The sequence below is a fragment of the Carya illinoinensis genome, chromosome 4 (genome assembly GCF_018687715.1).
Source record: "Carya illinoinensis cultivar Pawnee chromosome 4, C.illinoinensisPawnee_v1, whole genome shotgun sequence".
Classification (NCBI taxonomy): Eukaryota; Viridiplantae; Streptophyta; class Magnoliopsida; order Fagales; family Juglandaceae; genus Carya; species Carya illinoinensis.
The window spans coordinates 21,659,478-21,683,294 of NC_056755.1; the positions used below are offsets into that span (position 1 = coordinate 21,659,478).

General features: G+C 40.2%; 1 protein-coding gene across 2 annotated transcripts; it reads left to right on the forward strand.

The window, feature by feature from the left end:
• The first annotated feature begins 1,795 nt into the window (after positions 1–1,795).
• On the forward strand, positions 1,796–23,249 carry LOC122307553 (RNA-binding protein L). Of its 2 annotated transcripts, none has more exons than XM_043120478.1 (10): positions 1,796–2,237; positions 14,563–14,625; positions 18,544–18,628; positions 18,734–18,802; positions 19,049–19,124; positions 19,334–19,382; positions 20,654–20,775; positions 21,053–21,122; positions 22,800–22,885; positions 22,968–23,249. In XM_043120478.1, the coding sequence occupies exons 1-10, from the start codon at positions 1,893–1,895 to the stop codon at positions 23,008–23,010; spliced, it is 1,008 nt and encodes a 335-aa protein (XP_042976412.1). In that variant the 5' UTR covers positions 1,796–1,892; the 3' UTR covers positions 23,011–23,249. The 2 variants fall into 2 exon arrangements, with proteins under 2 accessions (XP_042976412.1, XP_042976413.1); XM_043120479.1 differs by having other exon boundaries at positions 1,797–2,237; positions 19,052–19,124.
• Positions 23,250–23,817: the final 568 nt, after the last annotated feature.

A 23,817-nucleotide genomic window follows, 5' to 3' on the forward strand; every position in this document is an offset into this window, starting at 1 on the left:
TTCTTCCTGGAATGGCTGGAAATTCCTAGCCTCTAGGAAAGATATTCTAGATTTCCCATTCAGGCCAATTGGAGAAATGTTCCTGATGACAAGAAGATTCTTATTGACCTTACTGGTCACGAACAAGAATGCATCGATGCAATTGTAATTAGACTCAAGAAAATGATAGTAAAGGCAAAGAAGGTGTCTTATGGATAGAGAAATTGTTAAGCCCTGCTAATATTAACAAGTTTCTTGTTGTACCCAACCGTCCCATGTAAAGGAGCGTAAACTAAAGGTTGTGAAGATGACCTCTTCCAAAAATGGAAGGGCTGGACCCAATTTAGGGAGGGAGGTGTCTACATCCCCCACATCACCGCCTACCTCTCCCAGGCTGGATGATCTTGATGGGCTTATGAGACAAGCCCTTGTTGATTTGACTATAACCTTTGACTTCGAACTACCCGCCAAGGGGTTGGACTCAATGGGTACTCCACCCTTCGAATTTCTCTCTCTTCTTGTCTCTATGTCCAGTGGCAGTGACTCTACATCTAATATATTCAACGCCTTTTCCATAGGAGTGGATGTGGTTGTGACATCTGATGTGACGATCGCTACTGCTTGTGGGGACCAAGTTATCAACCTAAGCTCCTTACTTGTTACTGTTTCTGGGGGTGTGACCTCATCAACGAATAATGAAAGGGAGTCGTTAAGAAAAGACCAGGTGGTAGAAGGGGATGGAGAAGATGGGAGTAGAGAGGAAGGAAGCCTCGACACCACTTCAATCCAAAGCACTCTTGAGCAAGAAGTTGAGACCGCCACCATCTCTTCTATGTCAGAGACAGAGATCATTGCTGACTCACTAAAAAATAAGTAACATAAAAGCTATCTCAATTGCAAGTGGATGTCGCGTAATAATTAGGAATAAAGTTTCTAAATCGTCTCCTCAAAGAAAATTATTTAAAATCAAACTCATGTAAAATGCTGAAAATAATCACAAAGAGAAAATAAAAGTGGTGATATGTGTAATGAATGGAAGGTCTAACGAAAATAAAAGAGACATTGGTCATAGACCAGATTCATATTCTTAGATTTTTTAGTATTATAAGAAAAAGTAAAAAACCAAGACGCAAAACAATAAACTAATAACTAAACTTGCTGAAATTAATTAACCAAGAAGCAACTCACTATACTAATTTAATTAACAGCACATTTAATATTAAATCTGAAACTAATTAAATACCAAATTGTAAAGAAAGTTAACTAATCAAATATTAACCAACTAATAAGGCAAACAGAAAATTAAATATAAATTACCCACTTACTAACCAACCAAAATTGCAAAGCTAATTGCAAGACTCTAGATTAGCAAAAAAATAAAAAATAATTCAACTTTTTCAAATATCAAAATAAAAATTGTATTAAAAAATTATATTTTAATTTTATAATATTTTTTATTTTAACTTTTTTTCTTATTTTCCAAAATCTCATAAAATATAATTGGGTTTGAATAGTAAGATCACTTTACTATTCAATATTTTATCATTACTTTTCACATATTTTTTTACTACTATTCACTATTATCTAATATTTTATCATCGCATTTTTATCACATTTTCAATACTATTCACAGATAATTTGAAATCAACTCACTATCTAAATATAACCTAACTCAAATTATCTTATAATTCTCATTACTATTTACCAATTATTTTTTTATTATTTACAAAATTCTCATTTTATTTTCCTTATAAACATCCAATAAGGTATATGTTAGATTGGAAATTAATAAATTATCCCTACAAAAATACCCTTTGTAGCCATAGCACAGAAGAATAGATCGGTAGATAATAGAGCGAATAGACCAACAAAATCTAGGGCACGATCTTCCAATCGCGTCCCAAGCTCCCAAAATGGACGAAATGGCCGCCTACTACCAACATACCCATTACCCCTACTACCAACCACCGCCACCGGCTCCTCCTACTCAACTCGGCGCGCCACCGATACATCCTCATACGGCGGAGGCGCCACCGCCACATCACCACCATCTGCCTCAGCCATATCTCACTCACCCGCAGCCACCTTACGGTTCCTACGCGCCTCCTCTTGTCCTTCAGGCTTCGCACGACGAGGTCAGAACCCTTTTCGTCGCTGGGCTTCCGGAGGATGTGAAGGCCCGCGAAATCTACAATCTGTTTCGGGAGTTCCCGGGTTATGAGTCTTCGCATCTTCGGACCCCGACCGAAACGTCTCAGGTATTTGATTTAGCTGCACATCTTTTATTTTTTTTGTAATTTGAATTTCAAGTTAATTCTCGTTTCTATTCATGAGTTTAATGCATCATATATTTTGCTAATTTGGTGAATGGCTTGTGTCAAATTTTTATAACCTAAAGATGGGGGGAATCTTATAGGTCCCGGTATGAAATAAATATGGATGGAATAAAAAGATAGAAAAGAGATAATTCTCCACTAGGGGCGCGGTGGAAACAAAGGTATGAAATAAATATGGATGGAATAAAAAGATAGAAAAGAGATAATTCTCCACTAGGGGCGCGGTGAAAACAAAGGTAGGAACAGTTTAGATTTCTAAACACCCTGTTAACTTATACTACAATCCTACCGAACCACCACCTACATCACTACATAACTGTTACACTATTATCTAGTTGACATGTATATAAATGGTCGCACAGATTTAATAGTTGCATAGTAATTACTGATCTACTTAATAACTGCTGCCCATGATCTGAAACATGCAAGTAACTGCTCTCCATTACATAATAACTGCTATTCTCCATTTCAACACAATCCCGGAAGCTTTGGGGTCTATCAGAAGCTAAGTTGAAGGTATTTGATGAATGGAGCTATGTTGTCTCAGCTTAATGAGTGCATTATTGGGTTGCTATGGGAGTGAGTAGCTTGTATTTCTGAGGGTTTATTTTCTTAGCTGGCCTACAGGGCACTCTGGGAGTTACTTGTCACAAATCTGATAATGCAGCATAGGCTGATGGACGTGTAGTTTTCTTGCTGCTTCCATGCAAGAAAACTAGGATCAGTTGGTTTGCAATAAGCTGAGAAAGAAGATTGACATTGCGCATTACAGTGTTGAACAAATAATGATCATGAAAAACTTATGTTTTTGCTATTACAAGCTGCATCTAATGAATTTTAGCGTTGCTTATTTTCTAGCTTGAGAAGCTCATTCCTTCATTGTTGAGTATGAGCCATTGAAAATAAGGTTAACAGTTCATCTGGGAGAGAGGAATTGCAAGGGGAAAGGAAAGGAATGGAATGGTGGATTTCTGGAAAGATGAAAAGAATAAAAGGGGGGGGGGGGGGGTGAATCAAAGTTTTACATTCCTTCTGCAAAACATCTCATTCCTATCATCAACCAGAGTAATTCATGGTTGGGGATGGCTCTAAGATACAATTTTGGCATGATGTTTGGTGTGGGGATCAATCCTTGAGAAGTATTTTCCCAATTCTTTATAGAATCACTTGCATGAAGGAGTCATATGTGGCGGAAATTTATTATCTTTGGTACGATTCATCATTCTATGAAAAATTGTATGCATGTATGCTGGAACAAAAGGTGTTGATATGTTACTTTGGACCCCAGCTAAGAGGTGTTTTTGAAGTGGTCTTTCTATAAGATGCTATGTAATCATGCCAAGGAACCTTTCCCATGGAAGCTTATTTGGAAGAATAAGGGCCCTCCAAGGGTGGATTTCTTCATGTGGACAGCAGCTCTAAGGAAAATCCTTACCCTGGATAACATTAAGAGCAGGGGTATGATAGTGGTCAACCGGTGCTGCACGTGTAGAAGAAATGAGGAGACCAGGGATCAACTAATTTAACACTGCCCATTCGTTGCCAGCCATAGGCACCGCATCAAACATAAAGGCATCATATTACAAATAGCAGCAATTCGGTGACTACCCATAAATTCTTTCCAACAGGCAAAAGATCCACCAGCCTCTTAGGCATCACCCAAGCAGTACCTGACCTGCTGAAAATCTCATCCCAAAAAATCTTGGCCACCTCACAATGCAAAAACAAATGATCACCTGATTCGCCATCTTTTTTACACAAATAATACCAGTCTCAGCAGATTGACCGTGCTTTCTCAAATTATCCATTGTCAATATCTTCCCAAGGGACACCAACCGGCAGAAAAAAGAAACTTTACTAGGCAACTTGGATCTCCAAATACACTTCCAAGGGAATTGGTTGACACAATTGCAAGTTAGTGTTTTATAATAAGAGCTGACAGTAAAAATGGAATTTTCAGCATGTTTTCACGGCAATCTGTCCTCCCTTCCCTGCACAATTTTCATATTATACAACCTACTGAAAAAAGCTGAAACAACTGGCACTTCCCAATCATGATCATCAAAAAAAAAAAAAAAAAAAAAAAAGACCCTGTCGAGGTACCGACCCGGCCAGGCCATGGAATTTTAAAAAGCTCTTGTAGACGGAATCAAGGAGGTATCAGCCACTGTAGCTTCATCTGTCCCTTGCAATCCTAAAGAGGGAAGGGAAAGCATTCTTAAGAGCCAAGTCCCCACACCAAAGATCATGCCAAAACCGACTCCTATCTCCTCCATCCGCCTTAAATGAAACATGGTTGAGAAATGCCCCTCAGCCATTCCGAATGTATTTCCACAAATCCACACCATACACACTCCTTACTTTTTTAGAACACCAACTCCCCCAAGCCCTCCCGTATTTAGCATCGATAATATTTCTCCATAACGCATCTCTTTCTAAATGATACCTCCAAATCCATTTCCCAAGAGCTTTGTTAAAAAGCCTCAAATTGCAAATCCCCAATCCTCCACAAGCATCCGATAAACAAACTTTATCCCAACATACTAAATGGAACATCCCATCTTCCCCAAGACCTCCCCACAAAAAATTATGGAAGATTTTCTCAATTCTACAAGCCACCCCCAATGAGCAATGGAAAAAAGGAATATTAGATAATGTACTTTTAATCAAAGTAATTCTTCCCTCTTTAGACAAATAAATCCTTTTCCAACCAGCCAACCTCCTCTCTATTTTCTTGATCACTCCATCCCAAATCAATGAAGATTTATAAGTAGTGCCCAAGGGAAGTCCTAGATATCTCATAGGGAGGGATGAGATCTTGCGCCCGAGAGAACCGTTGGGAGAATTTAGAGAGTTTTTCTTTCGAACTCTGTCTTTGGGCAAATGTTCTTGTATTGAATGGGGATAATCTACATGATTTTCTTTTATATTTTCCTAGTTCCTAGTTTGTAGCTTGTATTTAGGTGTTTCCGCTTGTATACTCCCTATGTACTTTGGGCTATGCCTATTTGCTTGCCTTAATAAAACTTCTTAATTACTTATAAAAAAAAAAAAAAAACACTGTGAGGTTGTGAACATTTTATGTAGCATGTTCTTCAATCTCTTTGGGATTATGTTGCAATTGCCTTTAAAGGTGGTGAAGTTGTTAACATGTTGGAACAGATAGTTTGGCCACCATCTGTATGTTTCATTGTGCATGACGGTCCTATCGTGCATGCTATGGTGCATATGGAGAGAAAGAAACCATTGTAAATTTGAGGGTGGCAAAGATCAGTGTCGGAGTTAAAGTATTATGTTTCAAGCACTTTGGATTAGTGGAAAGAAACCCATTATGATGTTCTCTTTTTTATTCCTAGTTTTCAGGACTATATAGCTCCTTCCCACTTTGTTGGCCAAGTAAGTTAATGTATAATTCATGTATAATAATAGGATAATACCCCTTTCTTATTAACAAAATTTGTCCTACTTATCAAAAAATAAAAATAAAAACGAACCCTATCAAATGAGAGCGAATGTAAATAAAAATATAAAATTACATATTCCTCTCCTTCCTTTATAAGCTCCCAAACACATTAGAATGTCAACGCTCTAATCCTTTCCATTTCATTCCTTTTCATCTTAATTTATTCTTTCTTTTCCATTTATTATTATTATTTTTTTATAAGTAAAAAGAGATATATTAGAACAAGGAAAGGGCAAGGCCCGAGTACACAGGGGGTATACAAAGAGCCTTGCTACAGGCTAAGAGCTGCGAAGGGCAGCGTAAAGTTCAATAAAAGAAGTGCCATTCATTACAATAGAGGATGCCCATAGAACTAAAGTGTGATAAAAAAAATCCCTAAAGCCTTCCGGAGATCGCTCCTTGTCCTCAAAACAGCGACTGTTCCTTTCGTTCCATGTGCACCACATTAGGCAAAGTGGCACCATTTTCCAAATATCTGCAATCTGGCCCTTACCTCGGATTCCTCTCCAACAAGCCAAAAGATCAATCACCTTTCTAGGCATTACCCACGCCAAGTCTAGTCTTGTGAAGATGTCATCCCATAAAGCCGTGACAGCTTCATAATGGAGGAGAAGGTGGTCTGCTGTCTCACCATTGTGTTTGCACATAAAACACCAATCCGTTAAGTAGAGGCCACGTCTTCTCAATTTATCAATAGTCAGAATATTCGCATGAGATGCTAGCCATACGAAGAAAGCCACTTTTAAGGGAGCCTTAGTCCTCCAAATGCACTTCCAAGGGAATACAAAGGAGGGATGTGCCGAGAGTACCTTGTTAAAAGAATGTACTGAGAAACGCTTATTTCCTGTGGGCGACCAAAAGAGATGATCTTCTCTATCGGCATGTAAAGTTGATGCTTGTAACGCGCTGTAAAAATCAGCAATGACTCCCAGTTCCCAGTCTTGTGCCGCTCGAGAGAATCTTACTGACCAGTGGGTGGAGGTAGAAGAACTGTCGAAATTATCAGCAACTGTGGCCTCCTTATCAGATGCAATCCTGTACAAGGAGGGAAAAGTGGTCTTCAAAGCAAACTCGCCACACCAAGAGTCGTGCCAGAAGCTAACTTGATTGCCCCTTCCCACCGCCAGTCTGCAATTAGCAAAAAAAGCTTCCCAACCGTTGCGTATGAATTTCCACAAACCTACACCATGAGCCCCTCTTACTGGGTTGGAACACCAACCACCTCGCATGCTTCCATATTTACTATCGATAACTTCTCTCCAAAAGGCGTCTCGTTCCCTGTGGTATCTCCATAGCCATTTGCCAAGTAATGCTCTGTTGTGAGTTCTCAAGTTGTGGAGCCCCAATCCGCCATTGGCTATGGGTGTGCATACTTTTTCCCATTTGATCAAATGGAACTTTTTCACGTCCTCCAGGCTACCCCATAGGAAATCATGGAAGGTTTTTTCGAGTCTATGCGCCACACCTGCAGGCAAGGGGAAAAGGGAGAGAAAATATGTGGGAAGATTGGATAGAGTGCTCTTAATAAGAGTGACTCTACCACCTTTGGATAGGTAAAGTCATTTCCAACCTGCAAGTTTACATTCGATTTTCTCGACCACCCCATCCCACATTGTTTTGGATTTATGAGGGGCCCCTAAAGGGAGACCTAAATATTTCATAGGTAAGGATGATATCTTGCAGCCCAGCAAACCAGCCAATTCACTTAGATTACCGACCTCTCCGACTTGAACCACTTCAGATTTTGCAAGATTGACCTTGAGACCGGAGACAGCTTCGAAACAGAGCAATAGAGCCCTTAGAGAGCGGATCTGATCAGGATCTGGCTCGCAAAAGACCAAAGTATCATCAGCAAAGAGAAGGTGAGAGATTGAGAAATTACCGTGGGTGGAGCCGCCCACCGAGAAACCCGAGATGTGACCACCCTCCACCATTCTATGCAACATTCTGCTTAAAACATCCATCACTAAAATGAAAAGGAGAGGTGATAGGGGATCTCCTTGTCGCAGGCCCCGGGAACTATTAAAGAAGCCTTCGGGAGTGCCATTCACCAAAACGGAAAAACGGACGGTTGTGATACAATGTTTTATCCATTGGCACCACCTTTCTCCAAAACCGTACCTGCCAATTATGTGTATCAAGAAGTCCCAGTTAACATGATCAAAAGCTTTCTCCATGTCTAACTTGCACAAGATACCGGGAATGCCAGTTTTGACCCGACTTTCCAGACATTCATTAGCAATAAGGACGGAGTCAAGAATTTGCCTCCCTTTCACGAAGGCATTTTGGGACTTCGATATGATCTTCCCCATAACTATGCTCATCCGCTGGGCTAGCACCTTGGAAATAATTTTGTAAACTCCACTCACCAAGCTAATGGGGCGAAAGTCCTGCACCTCTACCAAGCCTACCCTTTTCGAAATAAGGGCGATAAAGGAGGCATTGAGACTTTTCTCAAATTTCAAGAAAGCGTGAAATTCGAGGAATACCTTCATAATGTCCTCCTTAACAATGTCCCAACTAGCTTGAAAGAAAGCCATAGTGAAACCGTCGGGGCCTGGAGCCTTGTCTTTTACCATCCCTTTTAAAACATTGAGAACTTCCTCCTCTTCAAACCGCCTTTCTAACCACGCTGCACTTGATGCATCAATAGAGTCAAATGTCAAACCATCTACCTTAGGACGCCAGGAATGTTGCTCTTTAAGCAGATGATCGTAAAAGTGAACAATGTGTTCCTTGATGGCTGCCCTGTTGGAGATAATCCGCCCATCGGAATGTAGAACCTCAATGGCGTTGCTTCGTCTATGGGAGTTGGCGACACGATGGAAGAATTTAGTGCAAATGTCCCCTTCTTTCAACCAAAGGGCTCGTGATTTTTGTCTCCAGGATATCTCCTCCATAAGCGTGATTTTTTCCAGCTCAGCTATCACCCTCGTTTTCCTTTCCTTCTCCTCAGCCGTGAGGGCCAAAGTCGCTTCCTTATCCTCGAAAAGCTGCAATTCCTGAAAAAAAAGTATATCTTTGGTCATTTAGTTTTCCAAAGGTTTCCAAATTCCATGTTCTCAGATCATTTTTCAAGGCTTTAAGTTTTCCGGCTAAAACAAAACTGGGGGTGCCCGAGATCTGGTAGGAGGACCGCCAAGCTCTAATTTTGTCCATAAAACCCTCCACCTTCAGCCACATATTCTCGAATTTGAAATATCTCCGTCCCTCTTAAATACCTCCACAATCCAGCAAAAGTGGAAAATGATCTGAGCAAAGCCTGGGGAGGCGCTTCCGACAAAGAGTGGGGAAATGTGTCTCCCAGGAAGGAGAGACAATAAATCTATCCAAACGAGACCATGCCCTCCCATTTGACCAAGTATAGTTGCCCCCCCCTAGGGGAAGATCAATCAAGTCTAGCTCGAAGATTAGGGCTGAAAAATCAGCCATGGCTGATCCCGAGTTGGAGTCCCCCGACCTTTCACTCGAGAAACGAGTGATGTTGAAATCGCCTCCAATACACCAAGGACCCTCCCTCCAGCTACACAAACCCGCAATCTCGTCCCAAAGGAGCCTCCTGTTATTATCATTATTCGGACCATAAACACCTGCAAAACCCCACCCAAATCCGTCTTCCAAAGATTTAAAGGAACATGCAACCACAAACTCGCCAATGAATTCTTCCACCAAATCAACAACTCTCTTATCCCACATCACAATAATGCCCCCTGATGCGCCCTTGGAGGCCAAGCTGGTCCATCCCGCATAAGCGCAATTCCACAAACTTCTGATAATTTTCTTGTCTACGTACTTCAACTTAGTCTCCTGTAAGCAAAGGATGTCCGCCTTCCAATCCCGGATTAGGTTCTTCACTCTAAGGCGTTTGCTCGGGTTGTTTAAACCCCGAACGTTCCATGAAAGGATCTTGGGTTTCATGGATCACCCAAGTTCGCCCTATCAGTAAATCTTTCCCTGCTAGTGCTCCCTTCTCTACCATAATTTACGGAGCATGAGAGTCTCTTTAATTCCCTCTCCCTTTTGCTGGCGGATCGGAGGTTGGGAGACTGCTCTGCTGCAATGGCCGTGAACAGTGCTGTCAGTTGATCCTCAAAGCCGGCGCAAGAAATCCCCGCACAAAGCCGAATGTCCTCTACCTTCTTCAGCACCCAATCTGTTTGTGGGTCAGACCATGGAAGTGCTGGGGGCAACGAGCAAAGTGGACTAGGATCATCCCCTTCGTTGCCCATAACAGTGAAAGGGACCAAAGAACCTGATCCAAGCTCTACCACTTCTTCTCCCTCCTCTTCTAAACCGTGATTTGCCTCTTCTTCAAGAGTACAAAGGACCCTGGAAGAAAACTCTAAAGTTCCCACCAAGAAAGAGGCTGCGCAGGTTGGGGACAGATTGCCAAGCTCTACCCCTTCTTCTACCTCCCCTCCAGAACCTTGATTTACCTCTTCTTCAAGAGTACAAGGGACCCTGGAAGTAAGCCCTGAAACCACCAAGGAAGAAGCTGCGCAGGTTGCTGGGAAGGGGTGGTCCCCACCTCTGGGGGCAGATTGCCACTGAAAGAAAGCCCAGAAGACTCCAAGGGGCAGATCGGGATTATCTGTGCCGGCGTCGGGCTCCCGGAGGCTTGAGGAACGACTGGGACGTCATTTTCCACCTCAGGCGACACTGCCGGGGTCGAAACCACCGCCGTCGTGGCCCTACACCGTGCGTCGACTACGCTGGTAGGTACGCCGGAGTCCGTCGGCCGCTTCTGTGATGCCGGCGTGGGTGCCGGCAGAGTGTGGACGATGGTGCTGGAAGAAGGGTCTCGGGACTGACACAAGGAGGGCCCGTGTGATGAAGGCTGTCGGGTCACGGGCTCGACCCGGGTGGGAGGTCCGGCCTGAGGGGCCCGAGACCGTGGGCTTGAAGCCCGTGTGAGGGGAGGCTGGAGGCCTTCCTGCCAGGTCCCAGACCCAACACGAGAGAGGGGGTCGGCCTGTGAGGAGGCTCGCGACTGTGGGCCTAAGGCCTGAGGCCGTGGGCTCGAAGCCCGCGTTGGGGGGGGGGGGGGGCTGAGAGCTCGGTAACTTCAGAGGGCTCTGAGGCTTGGGCCTAGAACCTGCCAACGGCCCAAGTGGCCGAGAGATGACTAAGGCCCCCGAGTCCTTATACTTCTCTGCGCCTGCAGGGTCCTTCTTTCCCATAATGGGAAGACTGTCTTCTGGAACTAACTGGTGAGAGGTAGACGTGAACCCCATACCCCGTCCCATCAACATGCCGAGTCCCATATCAACTTTATTCATCAAAAAGGCAAAATCTTGGAGTACACCGGTAAGCTTGGCTTTTACATCCCAGAACACCCCTTCTATATCACCTAGATTAGTACCACTGTCAGAAGTCCCTTTCGAGCCCACTGAGCAAAAACCAGCCTTGTCTCCCAACTTTTCCATGGCAGAGCTGCACTCTGCCGCTGCACCAGACAAGACCGCAGCGTAGGAAACCGGCGGCGAGGCAGACGGCCTTAAACCGAGCTCCTCAACCCGTCTTGGAGACTCACGTTCAGCCACCTTTTTGAGATTATAAGCGAAACCCTCCCAACCACAGCTCTTGACGCCCTCGGGGATGATCAGAGAGCCTCTTCTTCTCCCATTGATGAACTCCTCCAGATGGAGATAGCAGCCCCTAGTGTTTCTGAGTAGCTGAAGCGTGAGAAACCCATTACCGACCCTCATATTCCTGAAGAAATTCTCGCGCCACCTGGTCTCGGTGGCTTCCACCACCATTTTCACGACCCATGCAGCCACTGCCTCATTGACTAAAAGAAAGGTAGCCATGCGCCTGCTTTTCTCAAGAATACGAAAACAGTTTGCACCCACCTTTGAGAAAGCAAAAGATTTGGACTCCACTGAAAAATGCCTAACATTGTCCATCGCAGAAAAACAGGGGAGATAGAGAGATGGGGAGAGAGGAAAGGGAAAGAAAGGATGGAGAGATGATGAGGGAGTAAGGGGGTGGAGGAAGAGAGATCAGCTCCGGCGAGGGGCGCCGGAGTGAGAGTAGGTTGCATGCATGGGAAATGTACGGAGAGAATTTTTGCCAAATATCTTAAACGTTGCCTTTTCCATTTATTTAAACTCTCAATTCCTCAATGGGAAGTAGAGTCTGTTCAAGCAACTTAGGATTGTTATTACTTCACCTTATTTATGTTAGGCTATATTTTCTCCAATTAAGATTGGGTGGGGAATACAAGATGTGTTGGAGCATATTGAAGAAAGGGGTGTCTCAAGTGAAGTCCTTTTATGAAGCACTAGTGCTTGAAGTGCAGTTCTCTGATTGGATGGCTGTACTTGGGAAGATCCTTTCTTTGGGATTTTTTTTATAAGTATTAATTATTAATTAATAAGCGCAAAAGCGAAATTTAGACACGTGGGAAGTAGACAAAAGAAATGCCTAGCTTAGAGGCTAAAGATGCCATAAAATCATCTAGTCTAGGCCATTAAAGCCTATGGAGGCAGTCCTAGATAGAAGAGTATTGATAAAATAAATTTATGAGCTCCTGCATCATCCTTTCTTAGTTCTCAATTCCTTTTCTTCCAAATGCGCCAAGGCAAGTAGGAACCACCTTCCGCACATCTGCAATTTTTGGGCTGCCCCCTAATCCTCTCCAGGAAGAAAATTGATCTACAACTCTGTTGGGCATGACCCAAGCTAAACCAATCCAACTTAAAATGTTACTCCACATGGCACTTACAGTTTCATAATGAAGTAAAAGATAAGCAACTGACTCTGCACTTCTCTTACTCATACAAGAATTGATTATGACCATATGTCTCTTAAATTTTCCGTGGTAATAATCTTTCCTATTGAACGCTAAACATCCCATTTTTGGACAGGACCCAGAGAATCGTGTCTTCACTTTCTCTTCTTAATCTAGCGGAATACAACATATTAAAATACTTGCTAAATGCATCCACCTCTTTATCTTGTGCTGCTCTGATGAAGCTTATATTCTATTGAAGAGAGTCACTGCTACAAATTATCTGCTATTGAAGCCTCCTTAGAGCGAGCAGATTTTGGCAAAATCTGATCCTGGAGCCATCTCCACCTCAAGTCTGATATTGTGGGCAAGCTTCCCTCATTTTTTCCTTATATTATTCCATAGTCTAACCTCATAGGGTCCTTGTGGACCTCATTTGAACAACGCCCACTCCACATGCATTCATTTTTAATCCACTACCACTCTCCACCACTTCTCTCTCGTTCTGTTAGTGCCAAAGACACTTTTCCAATAATGGATGGTTAAACATGAGCATAGTCTGAAACCCCAAACCACGCTCAGTAATTGGAGAGAAAATCTTGGCCTAGCTCACTAAATGCTGTTTTGCCACTTCCCCTGAACCCCTCCCCAAATGAAATTCCGCTGTGAAGTGGAGGGAAAGATATGCAATATGTAGGCAAATTCTTCAGAGTACTTTTATCAATGTAATTCTGCCTCCATTGGATAGATACATCCTCTTCCAGTCAGCCAGCTGATGCTCAATCTTCTCTCAAACTTTTTTTGATAAGTATCTTCTCTAAAACTTCATCCCAAATTTTCTTTGCTTTGAACGTAACTGCCAAGGGAAGGCCAAGATACTTCATGGGTAAGAAAGATGCCCTGCTCTCCAAAGTATCCGCCAATCTCTCCACACTGTCAACATGGCCCACCAGAACTAACTCCGATTTAGCTAAATTTATCTTCAATCCCAAGACAGCTTCAAAAACATAAGAATATAGCTCACAAGCCCCGAAGGTAATGTGGATTTACCTCACAGAGCACCATTGTTTCATTTGCATATTGAAGATGATTTAGGTGAAGCTCCCCAACATTTATATTCCTCACAGAAAAACCTGAAATAAATCCCCTCCAGTAGACATTAATAACATCCTGCTGAGTGCCTCCATAACTATGATAACAGGCAAAGGAAGTGACACGTCATACTTATAAAAAAGGAAGCGACAAGTCAGGGTGGTAGAATGTGTTGTGTGTAAGCAAGATGGGGAGTCTCTGAATATGTTTTATTGCATTGTGATGTAGACAGCACATGAGTTGTTCTCAACTTGTTCTAGCTTGTGGAAGGTTATTCATTCCGAGTTACTTGATCTGGTGCATGTGGAGGAACATTAAGGACCAAACTTTCAAATGCATAGCAAGAAACATTGAAGACCTCAAGGCTCTCTTTTTTGGTCTCTCGAGATTTACTTTCTAGGATTTTCTTGCTCTTTTCTCTCTCCTTTTCTCAATAGGTGAATTTGTTATATACCCATGTACTTCAATTATGCCTCTCTTAAATTTCTTGATCATTAATAAATTCATCTTATATATATATATATAATCAGAGCAATATCACCTTTTTTTTTTTTTGGGATAAATAATGAGCAATATCACCTTAGAAATCGTTAAGACGAGAATCTGCTTCAACATAAGAAACTCAGAACATAAGTTGGCGGATAATATAAAGTAGGGCTAACATGATAAGAATTGAGTAAGCTTTTGAAGTGACTTTTCTCTCTTGACTGTTTTTTGGGTTAGGTGAGAGTTGACTATTAGTGTTCAGCAGGTAGCTTGTCATCAAAATAATTGTTAGTTGTCGTGCTCATGGAACATCATTTTTCACCTCATCTATCCATGTCATGGCTGTTTCAACTTATTAAAAAAAATTGAAGATGTGGATGTTTCATTAATCTCTTCTAGTCATGCTGATCTGTTTCTTAATTGTATTGGACTCCTCATGTGTCGTGTTCTGACATGATTTTGGGATGTGACAGCCATTCGCTTTTGCCGTATTCTCAGATCAGCAGTCTGCAATTGTGGCTATGCATGCACTGAATGTAAGACTATCACACCACATTGACTTGTCCATTTAATAGTTGGAAATTGGCATACAAAGTGGATCATTATGTTATAGCATCATTTGATATCTTTGTATGATGTAATGCTGTCCTGATATTTCAGGGTTACAAATGCATATTGAAAGGTTATGCAAAATTTATATTACATTCAAGTGAAGAAACACTCAGAACCCAATGTGGATGTTCAAAACATTAATACAATATTATATATTTTTAGTGAAGAGGACTATACCCCAATTTTATTAGAAACCTTCACTTATGGCAGATGAATGCTGTGGTTACAAGAAAAACTTTTTGTAAAAGACAAGAAACATGGATCCTATATAACCAACTATACCACCTGCAAAATACATTGAAACAATACAACTATATGAAATGACTACAAAGCTAAACCATTAACTCTAAAGATTAAGAGAAAAAATAAAGTTCACTATCTATGTAGGTATTTAAATTTATTTAAATCTTTGTAATTTAGTAGGATGCATCTGTAATTTCCCCAAAGCCATTTTAGGAAACTGAGAAGTAAGAAAATAAGCATCTGAAATCCCTGCAGCTCCTGATTTGGCGAAATGATCTGTAATTCTCCTCTGTTTACAGAATATTAACCCATCACAAGAGTTGTGAATTTCCCTGGAAAAACATATGGAAAGTGAAAGTTCCTTCCAAGGTTGCTTTTTTCTGTTGGGTGGTATCCTTGGGCAAAGTGTTGACTACCTCCAATCTTAGAAGGAGAGGTATGTATATTGCTGATTGGTGTATCGTGTGCAAGAAGGATGGGAAATCTGTAAATCACCTCTTTCTTCGTTGTGAAGTGGCCAGGTTCTTGTGGAATGAGGTTTTGAATCGGACTGGTTTACTTTGGGTAATGCCCAAGGAAGTGGATTTATTGGTAGGGTGGAAGGGTAGTAAGAATGCTGCTTATGTTTGGAAGATGATTCCTTCTTATCTTATGTGGTGTCAATAGCTTGAAAGGAATGGGAGATGCTTCAAAGACAAAGGAATTGGGAGAACTTAGGGATTTTTTTTTTAGTACTTTGAGTTTGTGGGCTAAAGCTCTTGTAATGGAAGATATTTTCCAGAATCTGTTATAGTTTTCCTTTCGTTCTTGGAAAGTGGTGGGTATTTCCTTTGTAGACGTCCTGTGTACTTGGGCTTATGCCTATTTCTTGGGAATAAAATCTTTTCTTACTTATAAAATATATATATATATATATATTTGGGCCATAAATTCCAGCAAAAGCCCACCGAAATCCATCTACAACATTCTTAAACGAACAAGACACCATAAAATCCCCCAAACATTCCTCCATCATTTACACCACCCTTTTATCCCACATCACTAAGATGCCACCTGAGGCCCCTTGGGATGGTAAGTAATGCCACCCCACTTGATGAAAACCCCACAAACTCCTTATAATGCAAAGGGGAAAATTCCAATTTCGTTTATTGCAAACATACGATGTCCACTCTCCATTTACGTAGCATGTTTCTAAGTTTGAGGCACTTTCTCTTCTCATTCAGCCCCCTTACATTCTATGAAACAATTTTTAGATTCATAAAACAACCTCCATTGCCCTTCCCTTTGGTCATCTATGGTTAGAGCTCCTCTCACTTCATCATTGACTGTCCAATTAGGCCTTTTTAATTCTCTAGCTTTCTTCTTAGAAGAATTGAGCTCCCTGGGCGATCTGAGATGAGACTGTCTGGCCTCAATTGCTGCAAGGAGAGCTATGAATTGGTCCTCAAAGTCTTCACACAAGATTCCCACACAACATTGGATCTCCTCTGCCTTGTGTAACACCCAATCTGAGGCCTGAATGTTGTTGCTGTTGTTGCTTGGGTGGATAGAAAACAGTGGAGCAGGTTCTCCCCAGTGAGCAACTGCATTGACCAGAGGACTTGCTTGTGCCTCCTTCAACTGGTCTGAGTCATGATGTACCATCTTCAAATACTCTCCCTAAGCCACGGCCGAGTCAACCACTACCAACATGTGGTCTGAAATTTGTTCCTCCCTCGTAATACACTCTTCATAGTTCCACTCCACTCATTGAACAAAACCTGGGTTCCTTATCCCTTAGATTTCCATGATCGGCATTGTCTGTGATGAGATCAGTCCCGTCGATTCCTACATGCCGGATGGATTTTTCTGTTTCAGAAACGAGATCCGTAAATGTTGTTCTTGTCGCCGGTGCTGCCACCACAGCTGCCTGGATGTTGACCACCGATTCACCTTCCTCGGTTGACCTTGTCTGTGATGTCCCCAACCGGATTGATGTCGTCTCCAAAGGTGTGGTTGCAGCTCCAGATGTAGACCCGATTTCGAAGATCGGGTGACCCGGCATTTTGACCTGCTATTGCTGGACCGGATGGCCTGTTGGGTCCTTAATCTTCATTTTCCCTTTCTCGGCCCACGTAGCCCACCTTTCTTCTGTGCTCAACTTACTGTCCTAAGCCCCCTTGGACCCAGCATAATGGGATTGTCTTCCCTGTCTCGAGCCCAGGCCCATATTCTGGTTTATTTTGTGGATTAAAACGTCAAGTCACTCCCTCAGTTCAAATGGTTCATCTCTGATACTCAGATTACAGAGAGCCTCCATTCTTTCCTGTGTAAGTACCTCATTCTTTCCTGTGTAAGTACCTCTGGCTTTCGGCGCAGCAGCCATCATCTCTCTACTCTTCTTCTTAACGTTATCTTCTATCTCTTCGAAATACCCATACTGCCCTTTGTTCCCTTGTTTGGCTCTCATCTCCTCTGTTTTCCTGTCAACTCCTCTAATGGCAGGTGCTGAACAAGTGACTGCATCGGCGTATGATTTGGGGGCAACTCCTCCACTTGGAGCTTTTGTGCATAGTTTTTGTTTGAGTGACAAATCCCCTCTGATCCTTATCACCATTTTTTTCCCGCACTTTCATACATCGCATGAAGCTCCTTTGCCATCTTCCTCCAACCTTTACCATCCCCGTCTTCAGGGATGATGATGAGGCTTCTTCTTCCTCCACCTCTGTACTGTACTATGGTCAGATATTGACCATATTCATTAAAGGACCTTTGTGCTATGTAAGCACTACTGCCTAGGCTGGATGTTCTGATAAATTCCTTTTTACTTTCCAAATGAGAGCATTCATCCAAAGTCTGCACAACCCAGTTCACTGTTGGAGTATTGAGTACTAGGTCTGTAGTCAGTCACCTTTCTTCCTCTCTATGATGCACAATGCTCAACTTCCTACCCTTGAAATCTCAAATGTCTTTGTCTCAATCAGGACTACCTTCGAGCATTCCATCCTTACAATAATAAACCTAATATCGACCAGAAAATGCTAGAGAATCACCAGCCATAGAACAATCGATGTAGTGTAGGATGTGAGAGTGTATGGAGAGAATCGTTGGAACACCTCCTACACATAAGCACTACGGTATAGATAATTTCTACATATTAACACAAAGGTATTTATATTAAAGTGCGAATATAACTATGGCTGCTGTGCCAAAAACAATTAGGCAATGTGCTTTCTTCATAGCAACATTGGATCAAAGCTAACTCTTAAGGCAAGTTAACTGACCAAAAGCAGATCTATGGAGACATTGCCTATGGGCAATCTTCAATATCTTTTGAACAGTAGTTATTACTGAAGCTTTATTCCTTGTGGCTGTAAACAATATATGACAATATTTGCCTTATATGGCTCTCTTGTAGGCTTCTTGTATGTTTCAAGTCATAGTAGTCTTTAGTTGTCTCTCTTGTTGAGATTGATTAATTGCACGTTTTTCAATCTTGTTTGTGCTTTGGCGAGTTTGTTGCTATAGGAAAAATATTGGGTGGAGGCAAGGCATTATGGTGCTGTAGTTTTTAGATATGGTAACATTCATTACTTTTTTATTCATAATCTTGTTTGCAGGGCATGGTGTTTGATCTTGAGAAGGGTTCAACCCTATATATTGATCTAGCAAAATCTAATTCTAGATCCAAGCGCCCAAGAACAGGTCAACCACTCATTGATTGATTCTCTTTAATTTGACTATAATTTTATTGTACAGCTTAACTGTTTCAAAACTGAATTTTGTGGATTTGTTGACTATGACAATTAGATGATGAAAGATTTGGCTCAGATAAAAAAGCTAGAGGATCTGCTTTTCCAAGGGGCACTCCTGATTCTGGTAAAGATTATTTACTAAAATTGCTTTGAGATCATGGAATACTTCCTAAAGGTTTCCTTTTTTCCTATTTTGCAAAATCTTATCTCAGTTTCATGGCATACTTTATGCCATCTCTCTCTATACTTGTTTGTTAGTTGTAGTTTTATCTGGCATCTTACTTGGAGTGCAAATTAATTGCTTAGTCACATGGAGGACACATACTTCTAAAAGCTCACATTGCACATGTTTTGCACGCTTGGGCACTAGCAGGTCTTGGCAGCATTCACATGCCTGGAATGAGTAATTCTGCTTACAACACGATTGGTTATCCATCTGCACAAAGGTCATATGCACTGCTTAAGCACATCTCTATTATGTCTAAGTGATTACTTCTAGCTCAATAATAAGCACATTTTTTATTGGTCATAATTACTTCTAGACGAGTTCGAGGGCTTAGTGAAAATCAGCCCTGTTCCCTGAAGTTGGGTATATAGTTTTTCCCCCATTTAAGTCATCATTTCTAGCTCATCTAAATATACTTTCATCTTTCAGTCCTGGAAATTTTGATGGCAGAACTGTAAATGAGACAGCTGCAAATTTGGTAAGGTTATTTTTCAACTTTTTTAATTTTTAGGTTATATTCAGCTTTCTTAGATTATCAATTCGGATGACATAATAATATATGCATTGTTTCATGTCTGATGTGTACTCCGTGACCTAGTAATCCTTCTTTGTTTCATTTCATCAGTCAAATAAAAACCGCTCTTTCTTTTGTTTTGAAAAATATTTTTCACTTCTTTCTTCTGGAGTTTGTTTTTAATCTGTTTTTTTCTTGCATACTTTGTATTCTGGATCTGAACAAGCGTTTCTTCACTGACACCTGTATTAGTGTGTATAGTTATGTAATAAAGTGGCCCTTCTTTAGGACATTACTGATTGCTCATTGACAGTTACAGAAAAACATAAGCAAAAAAAATTTTTGAAGCAGGAATATGATTTTCCGCATTTCATGATTGTAGCCAAAACATAAGGCATGAGTGCCAAGCCCAGGGGCCACTTTCTTCTTTCCTCCCCAGGCACAGTTCACTGCCAACTAACTAGCAAATGGCCCATAAGTTTCTGTGAAAAATGATTTTATTTTGGGAAACAAGCCTGAACATTTGAACAATTTTATCATCCATATATAAGATGTCTGAATATGCTTTTAGACATTGGTCCATGTGAAAAACAAATTCCATGTCCATCAAGTTATTCTGGAGACGACTAAAGTAGGCATCCCTATTATCTGTTTAAAAGAGTTGTGACGTGGGTTGCTATGCAATGAATGGATCACTAAGGCCTAGTTTGGATAGTGAGTTGAAATGAGATAAGTTGAAATGATTTGTGAATAGTACTGAGATATTTGAGTTGAGATGAGATACGTTAGAAATTGTTCGAGTTAAAATGTTTTATAGGATTTTGGAAAATGAGAGAGAAAAAGTTGAATAAAAATGTTATAAAATTAAAATACTGTTAGAATATTATTTTTGTTTTGGAATTTGAAAAGGTTGAATTGATTTTTGTGTTTTGTTTGGAAGTTTGGGAAAGTTGTAATAATTAGGTAATAATTAGATGAAAAAGTTGCAGTTTTGAAATTGGAAAGTGTTTGTGTTTGTGGTGTTTGGATATTGAGATGTGATGTGATGAGATGAGATGGAAGCATCTCTCTATCCAAACCAGGCCTTAAGCAACACTTACCCATGGGGTCATTGCATATATTTTATACAGCGTATCACTTGTGGATATTTGGATTCATTTTAAATTCAAAACCATATGATTAGTACTTTCACTATTCTGTAATTTTTATAGTTCTGGTGGTATTTCTTACAACAGCATAACCCTCCGCCACCTGGTGTTCCACAAAATCCACAAAATGCCGCCTCATGTCCAACACTTTTTGTGGCTAATTTGGGACCAACCTGTACAGAGCAAGAGCTAATTCAAGTATTTTCAAGGTTTGTAGTAGTTTGTATTATCATTTATAATCCTGAGGGGTAGCTCAGTTGGTTAGGCGTTGGGTTTACTCCCTAATGGTCACAAGTTCGAGTCCCTTCAAAACCACTAGAGGTTTACCTGGCCGTTAACTTTTGGGCCCCTTGGGATTAGTCGAGGTGCACGCAAGTTGGCCCGGACACCCACGGATATTTAAAAAAAAAAAGTATTATCATTTATTTTCTATTTGTGATGTCTATAGAACTTGGGAATAAATTTCTAATACATTGTTTCTATCAGATGTCCTGGATTTTTAAAATTGAAGATGCAGAACTCATATGGTGCTCCAGTTGCCTTTGTTGATTTCAAGGTACTTTTTTGCTGTCCTTCGTGGTTTGAGTTATAATTTCAAGGAAACTATAGTAGATTTTCTTCAACAAAGGCAAGAATGTTGACTTTATTTTTTCCTTTGTTTTTATGTTTATGTAGTAAATTTCTACCATGCATAGAGATGTTTTTTGAGCGAAAATGCACTAGTAGCTATCTTTTTTATAATTTGTCTTAAAATTGCAAACTTATATTGCATATTTACTGTTTGATGCATATACTCTTTTAATGAAATGAAGCATTCTCTCTCTCTCTCTCTCTCTCTCTCTCTCTCTCTCTCTCTCTCTCTCACACACACACACACATCTATATACTAGCATCTTGGCATGTGCATGCTAAAATAGAAAGGATAGTGAGATTTTGAATGACAAGAAAGGCTAAGCTGTAAGAGAGTTGTCGAAAAAGGATCAAGGTGGAGATGGGAGGGAGAAGTTGAATAGTGGGTGGTTGAAGTCAGTTAAGGAGATTGGAGGGAAATTTTCAAAAGTGGGCCGTTGAAGCCATTAACCTATCTGTATTATATACTTGTATATACGGACCTCGCATGGGCTATGTCCGTATGCATGGTTTGATTAGTTGGAGATTGAAGGTTATTTTTGTTACTCATCATTTAGAAATTCTCTCTCTTTTGGTTGCTTTGTTAGATCATGAGGGGACAGCCAAATTTATGTTGCAGTTACCCACTCTTGATGCACTTTCAAGAGTGTAGCTAGCTCTGTTGTTTGGGTTTATGCCATATTAATGATTTTCATGTCTTTTTTTCTATTTCTGTTTACGGGTTTTCTTTTGTATACTTCTTTCTACTTGGACTATGCCTTTTGCAATTTCTAATCAAGTCATCAATTTTTTTTTAAAAGGAAAAAAATAGCTATCGCAGTTAATCAATTTGGTCACTGCTGATGGCATGTTCAACGTCTGGAAATGTTCCATCACTTACTCTCTTTTCCCATATCTATAGTCTAGATTTTAATTTTGGATGTTCCTAAATTACTGTTCATGTTCAAAAGCATGCAAAAAGTGACGAGTTGGAATACGACATTATTTTAAAATTTTCATGTAATTAATTATTGTTTGTACTTATTAAAAATAGGTGTCAGTTTTGCTAGTTTAGGTCGCAGAAAGCAAAACCTCGGATAGTTTGAGCATGCAAAATGTTTTTCTCCCATAAAAGTAATCTCATTCTAGATTCTATGTAAAGAAAAAAAAAAAAAAAAAAAAAAAGGTACCATCCTACTAAGTAACATGAATCATTGCAACAACTACAACTATGATACTCTCTTGACTTCACAATACTTCATTGTAAAGATATTCGTCTAGAAAAATAGTCCAGGTTGACTACTTTTTACCTCCACCTCTACGGTCGGAATTGGATGAGGATGCTAAGTGTATGTTCTGTAGTTTGGGGAGCAAAATGCAAAACCTCATATAGTTTGAGGGTGCAAAATATCCTTTGCCATTCATGTATCTTTAATGAAAAATTTTCAATGTAAATTTTTCTTCATTGCTTTCACATTGTATCTTGTGCTCCAAATTTTTGCGGTTTTGGTTGTGGTTTTGGCGCTTCCCATCTTATCAGCATTATCGCTGTGAACATTTTGTTATTTCCATTTTGTGCTTTCGGTTTTGCAATTCTCACCTTGCTTTGTCAACCCATCTGAAGGATACGGCCTGTTCAACTGGAGCTCTGAATCATCTGCAGGGCACAATTTTGTACTCATCTCCAGCCGGCGAGGGCATGCGGTTACAGTATCCTTTGATAATAACTTCATTTATAGTATTTATTTACGATTTTTATGGCTCCCAAGGTTTCACTTAACAAGAAATCCAGGTATGCCAAATCACGGATGGGGATGCGTAAGAAGTCGAGGTAAAATTGCACACGACAAGGAGACATATGGCCATTTGGTTGTTGAACCGTATGCATATCTTATCGCAGTTTGTATTATTTCCCTTGGTGGAATTTCCTATTGTTATTCGCTTACTTTTTCATATTGGTAATGGATGAGATGCAATTCCGTGTGATGCTCCCTTTTTGTTCTTGCACGTGGTGAATGGTGCCATAAATTGGTGGGGGTAGTAGATATATGAATGTAAGCAAAAGTTGATGTTATATTTTCCGGCTATAAATAAAGAGTAATGCTAGTTACAAGCCTCAAATAGACAACTTCTATACAAGTCATTTGTAATAAAGCTGATTCTACTAATAAAGAATTTTTTTTTGTTTTCACTTTTTTTAAGTGGGGTCTATTTTTTTACAAGGATTTGTATAATACTTGTCTATTTGAGACTTTTAAATAATTAATTGCCATATATAAATTACTGGAAATGAAGTGAGTCTAAAAATATTGCAATTAAAGGGTGACTCGTTAGGTTTTATTCTGCTATTAACGAGTCAGTGTATAAAACATCTTGCAAAATGATAGGGATCTCGCTGGGGGATCCCCGTTCATTTCTCCCACTCCGATCCTCCTTTTTTTTATTATATCTATATATATATATATTATTTTATGTAGTGATTAAGAAAATTTGTTTAATAATATTGTAAATATTTTTCATTTTTTAAAAATATTTTAGTGTTAAAAAAAATGATTTGAAAATTTTATTTTCATATTATTTTTTTAACACTTTTAAATATTTAAAAAAATAATAAAATTCACAATATTATTAAATAACATTTT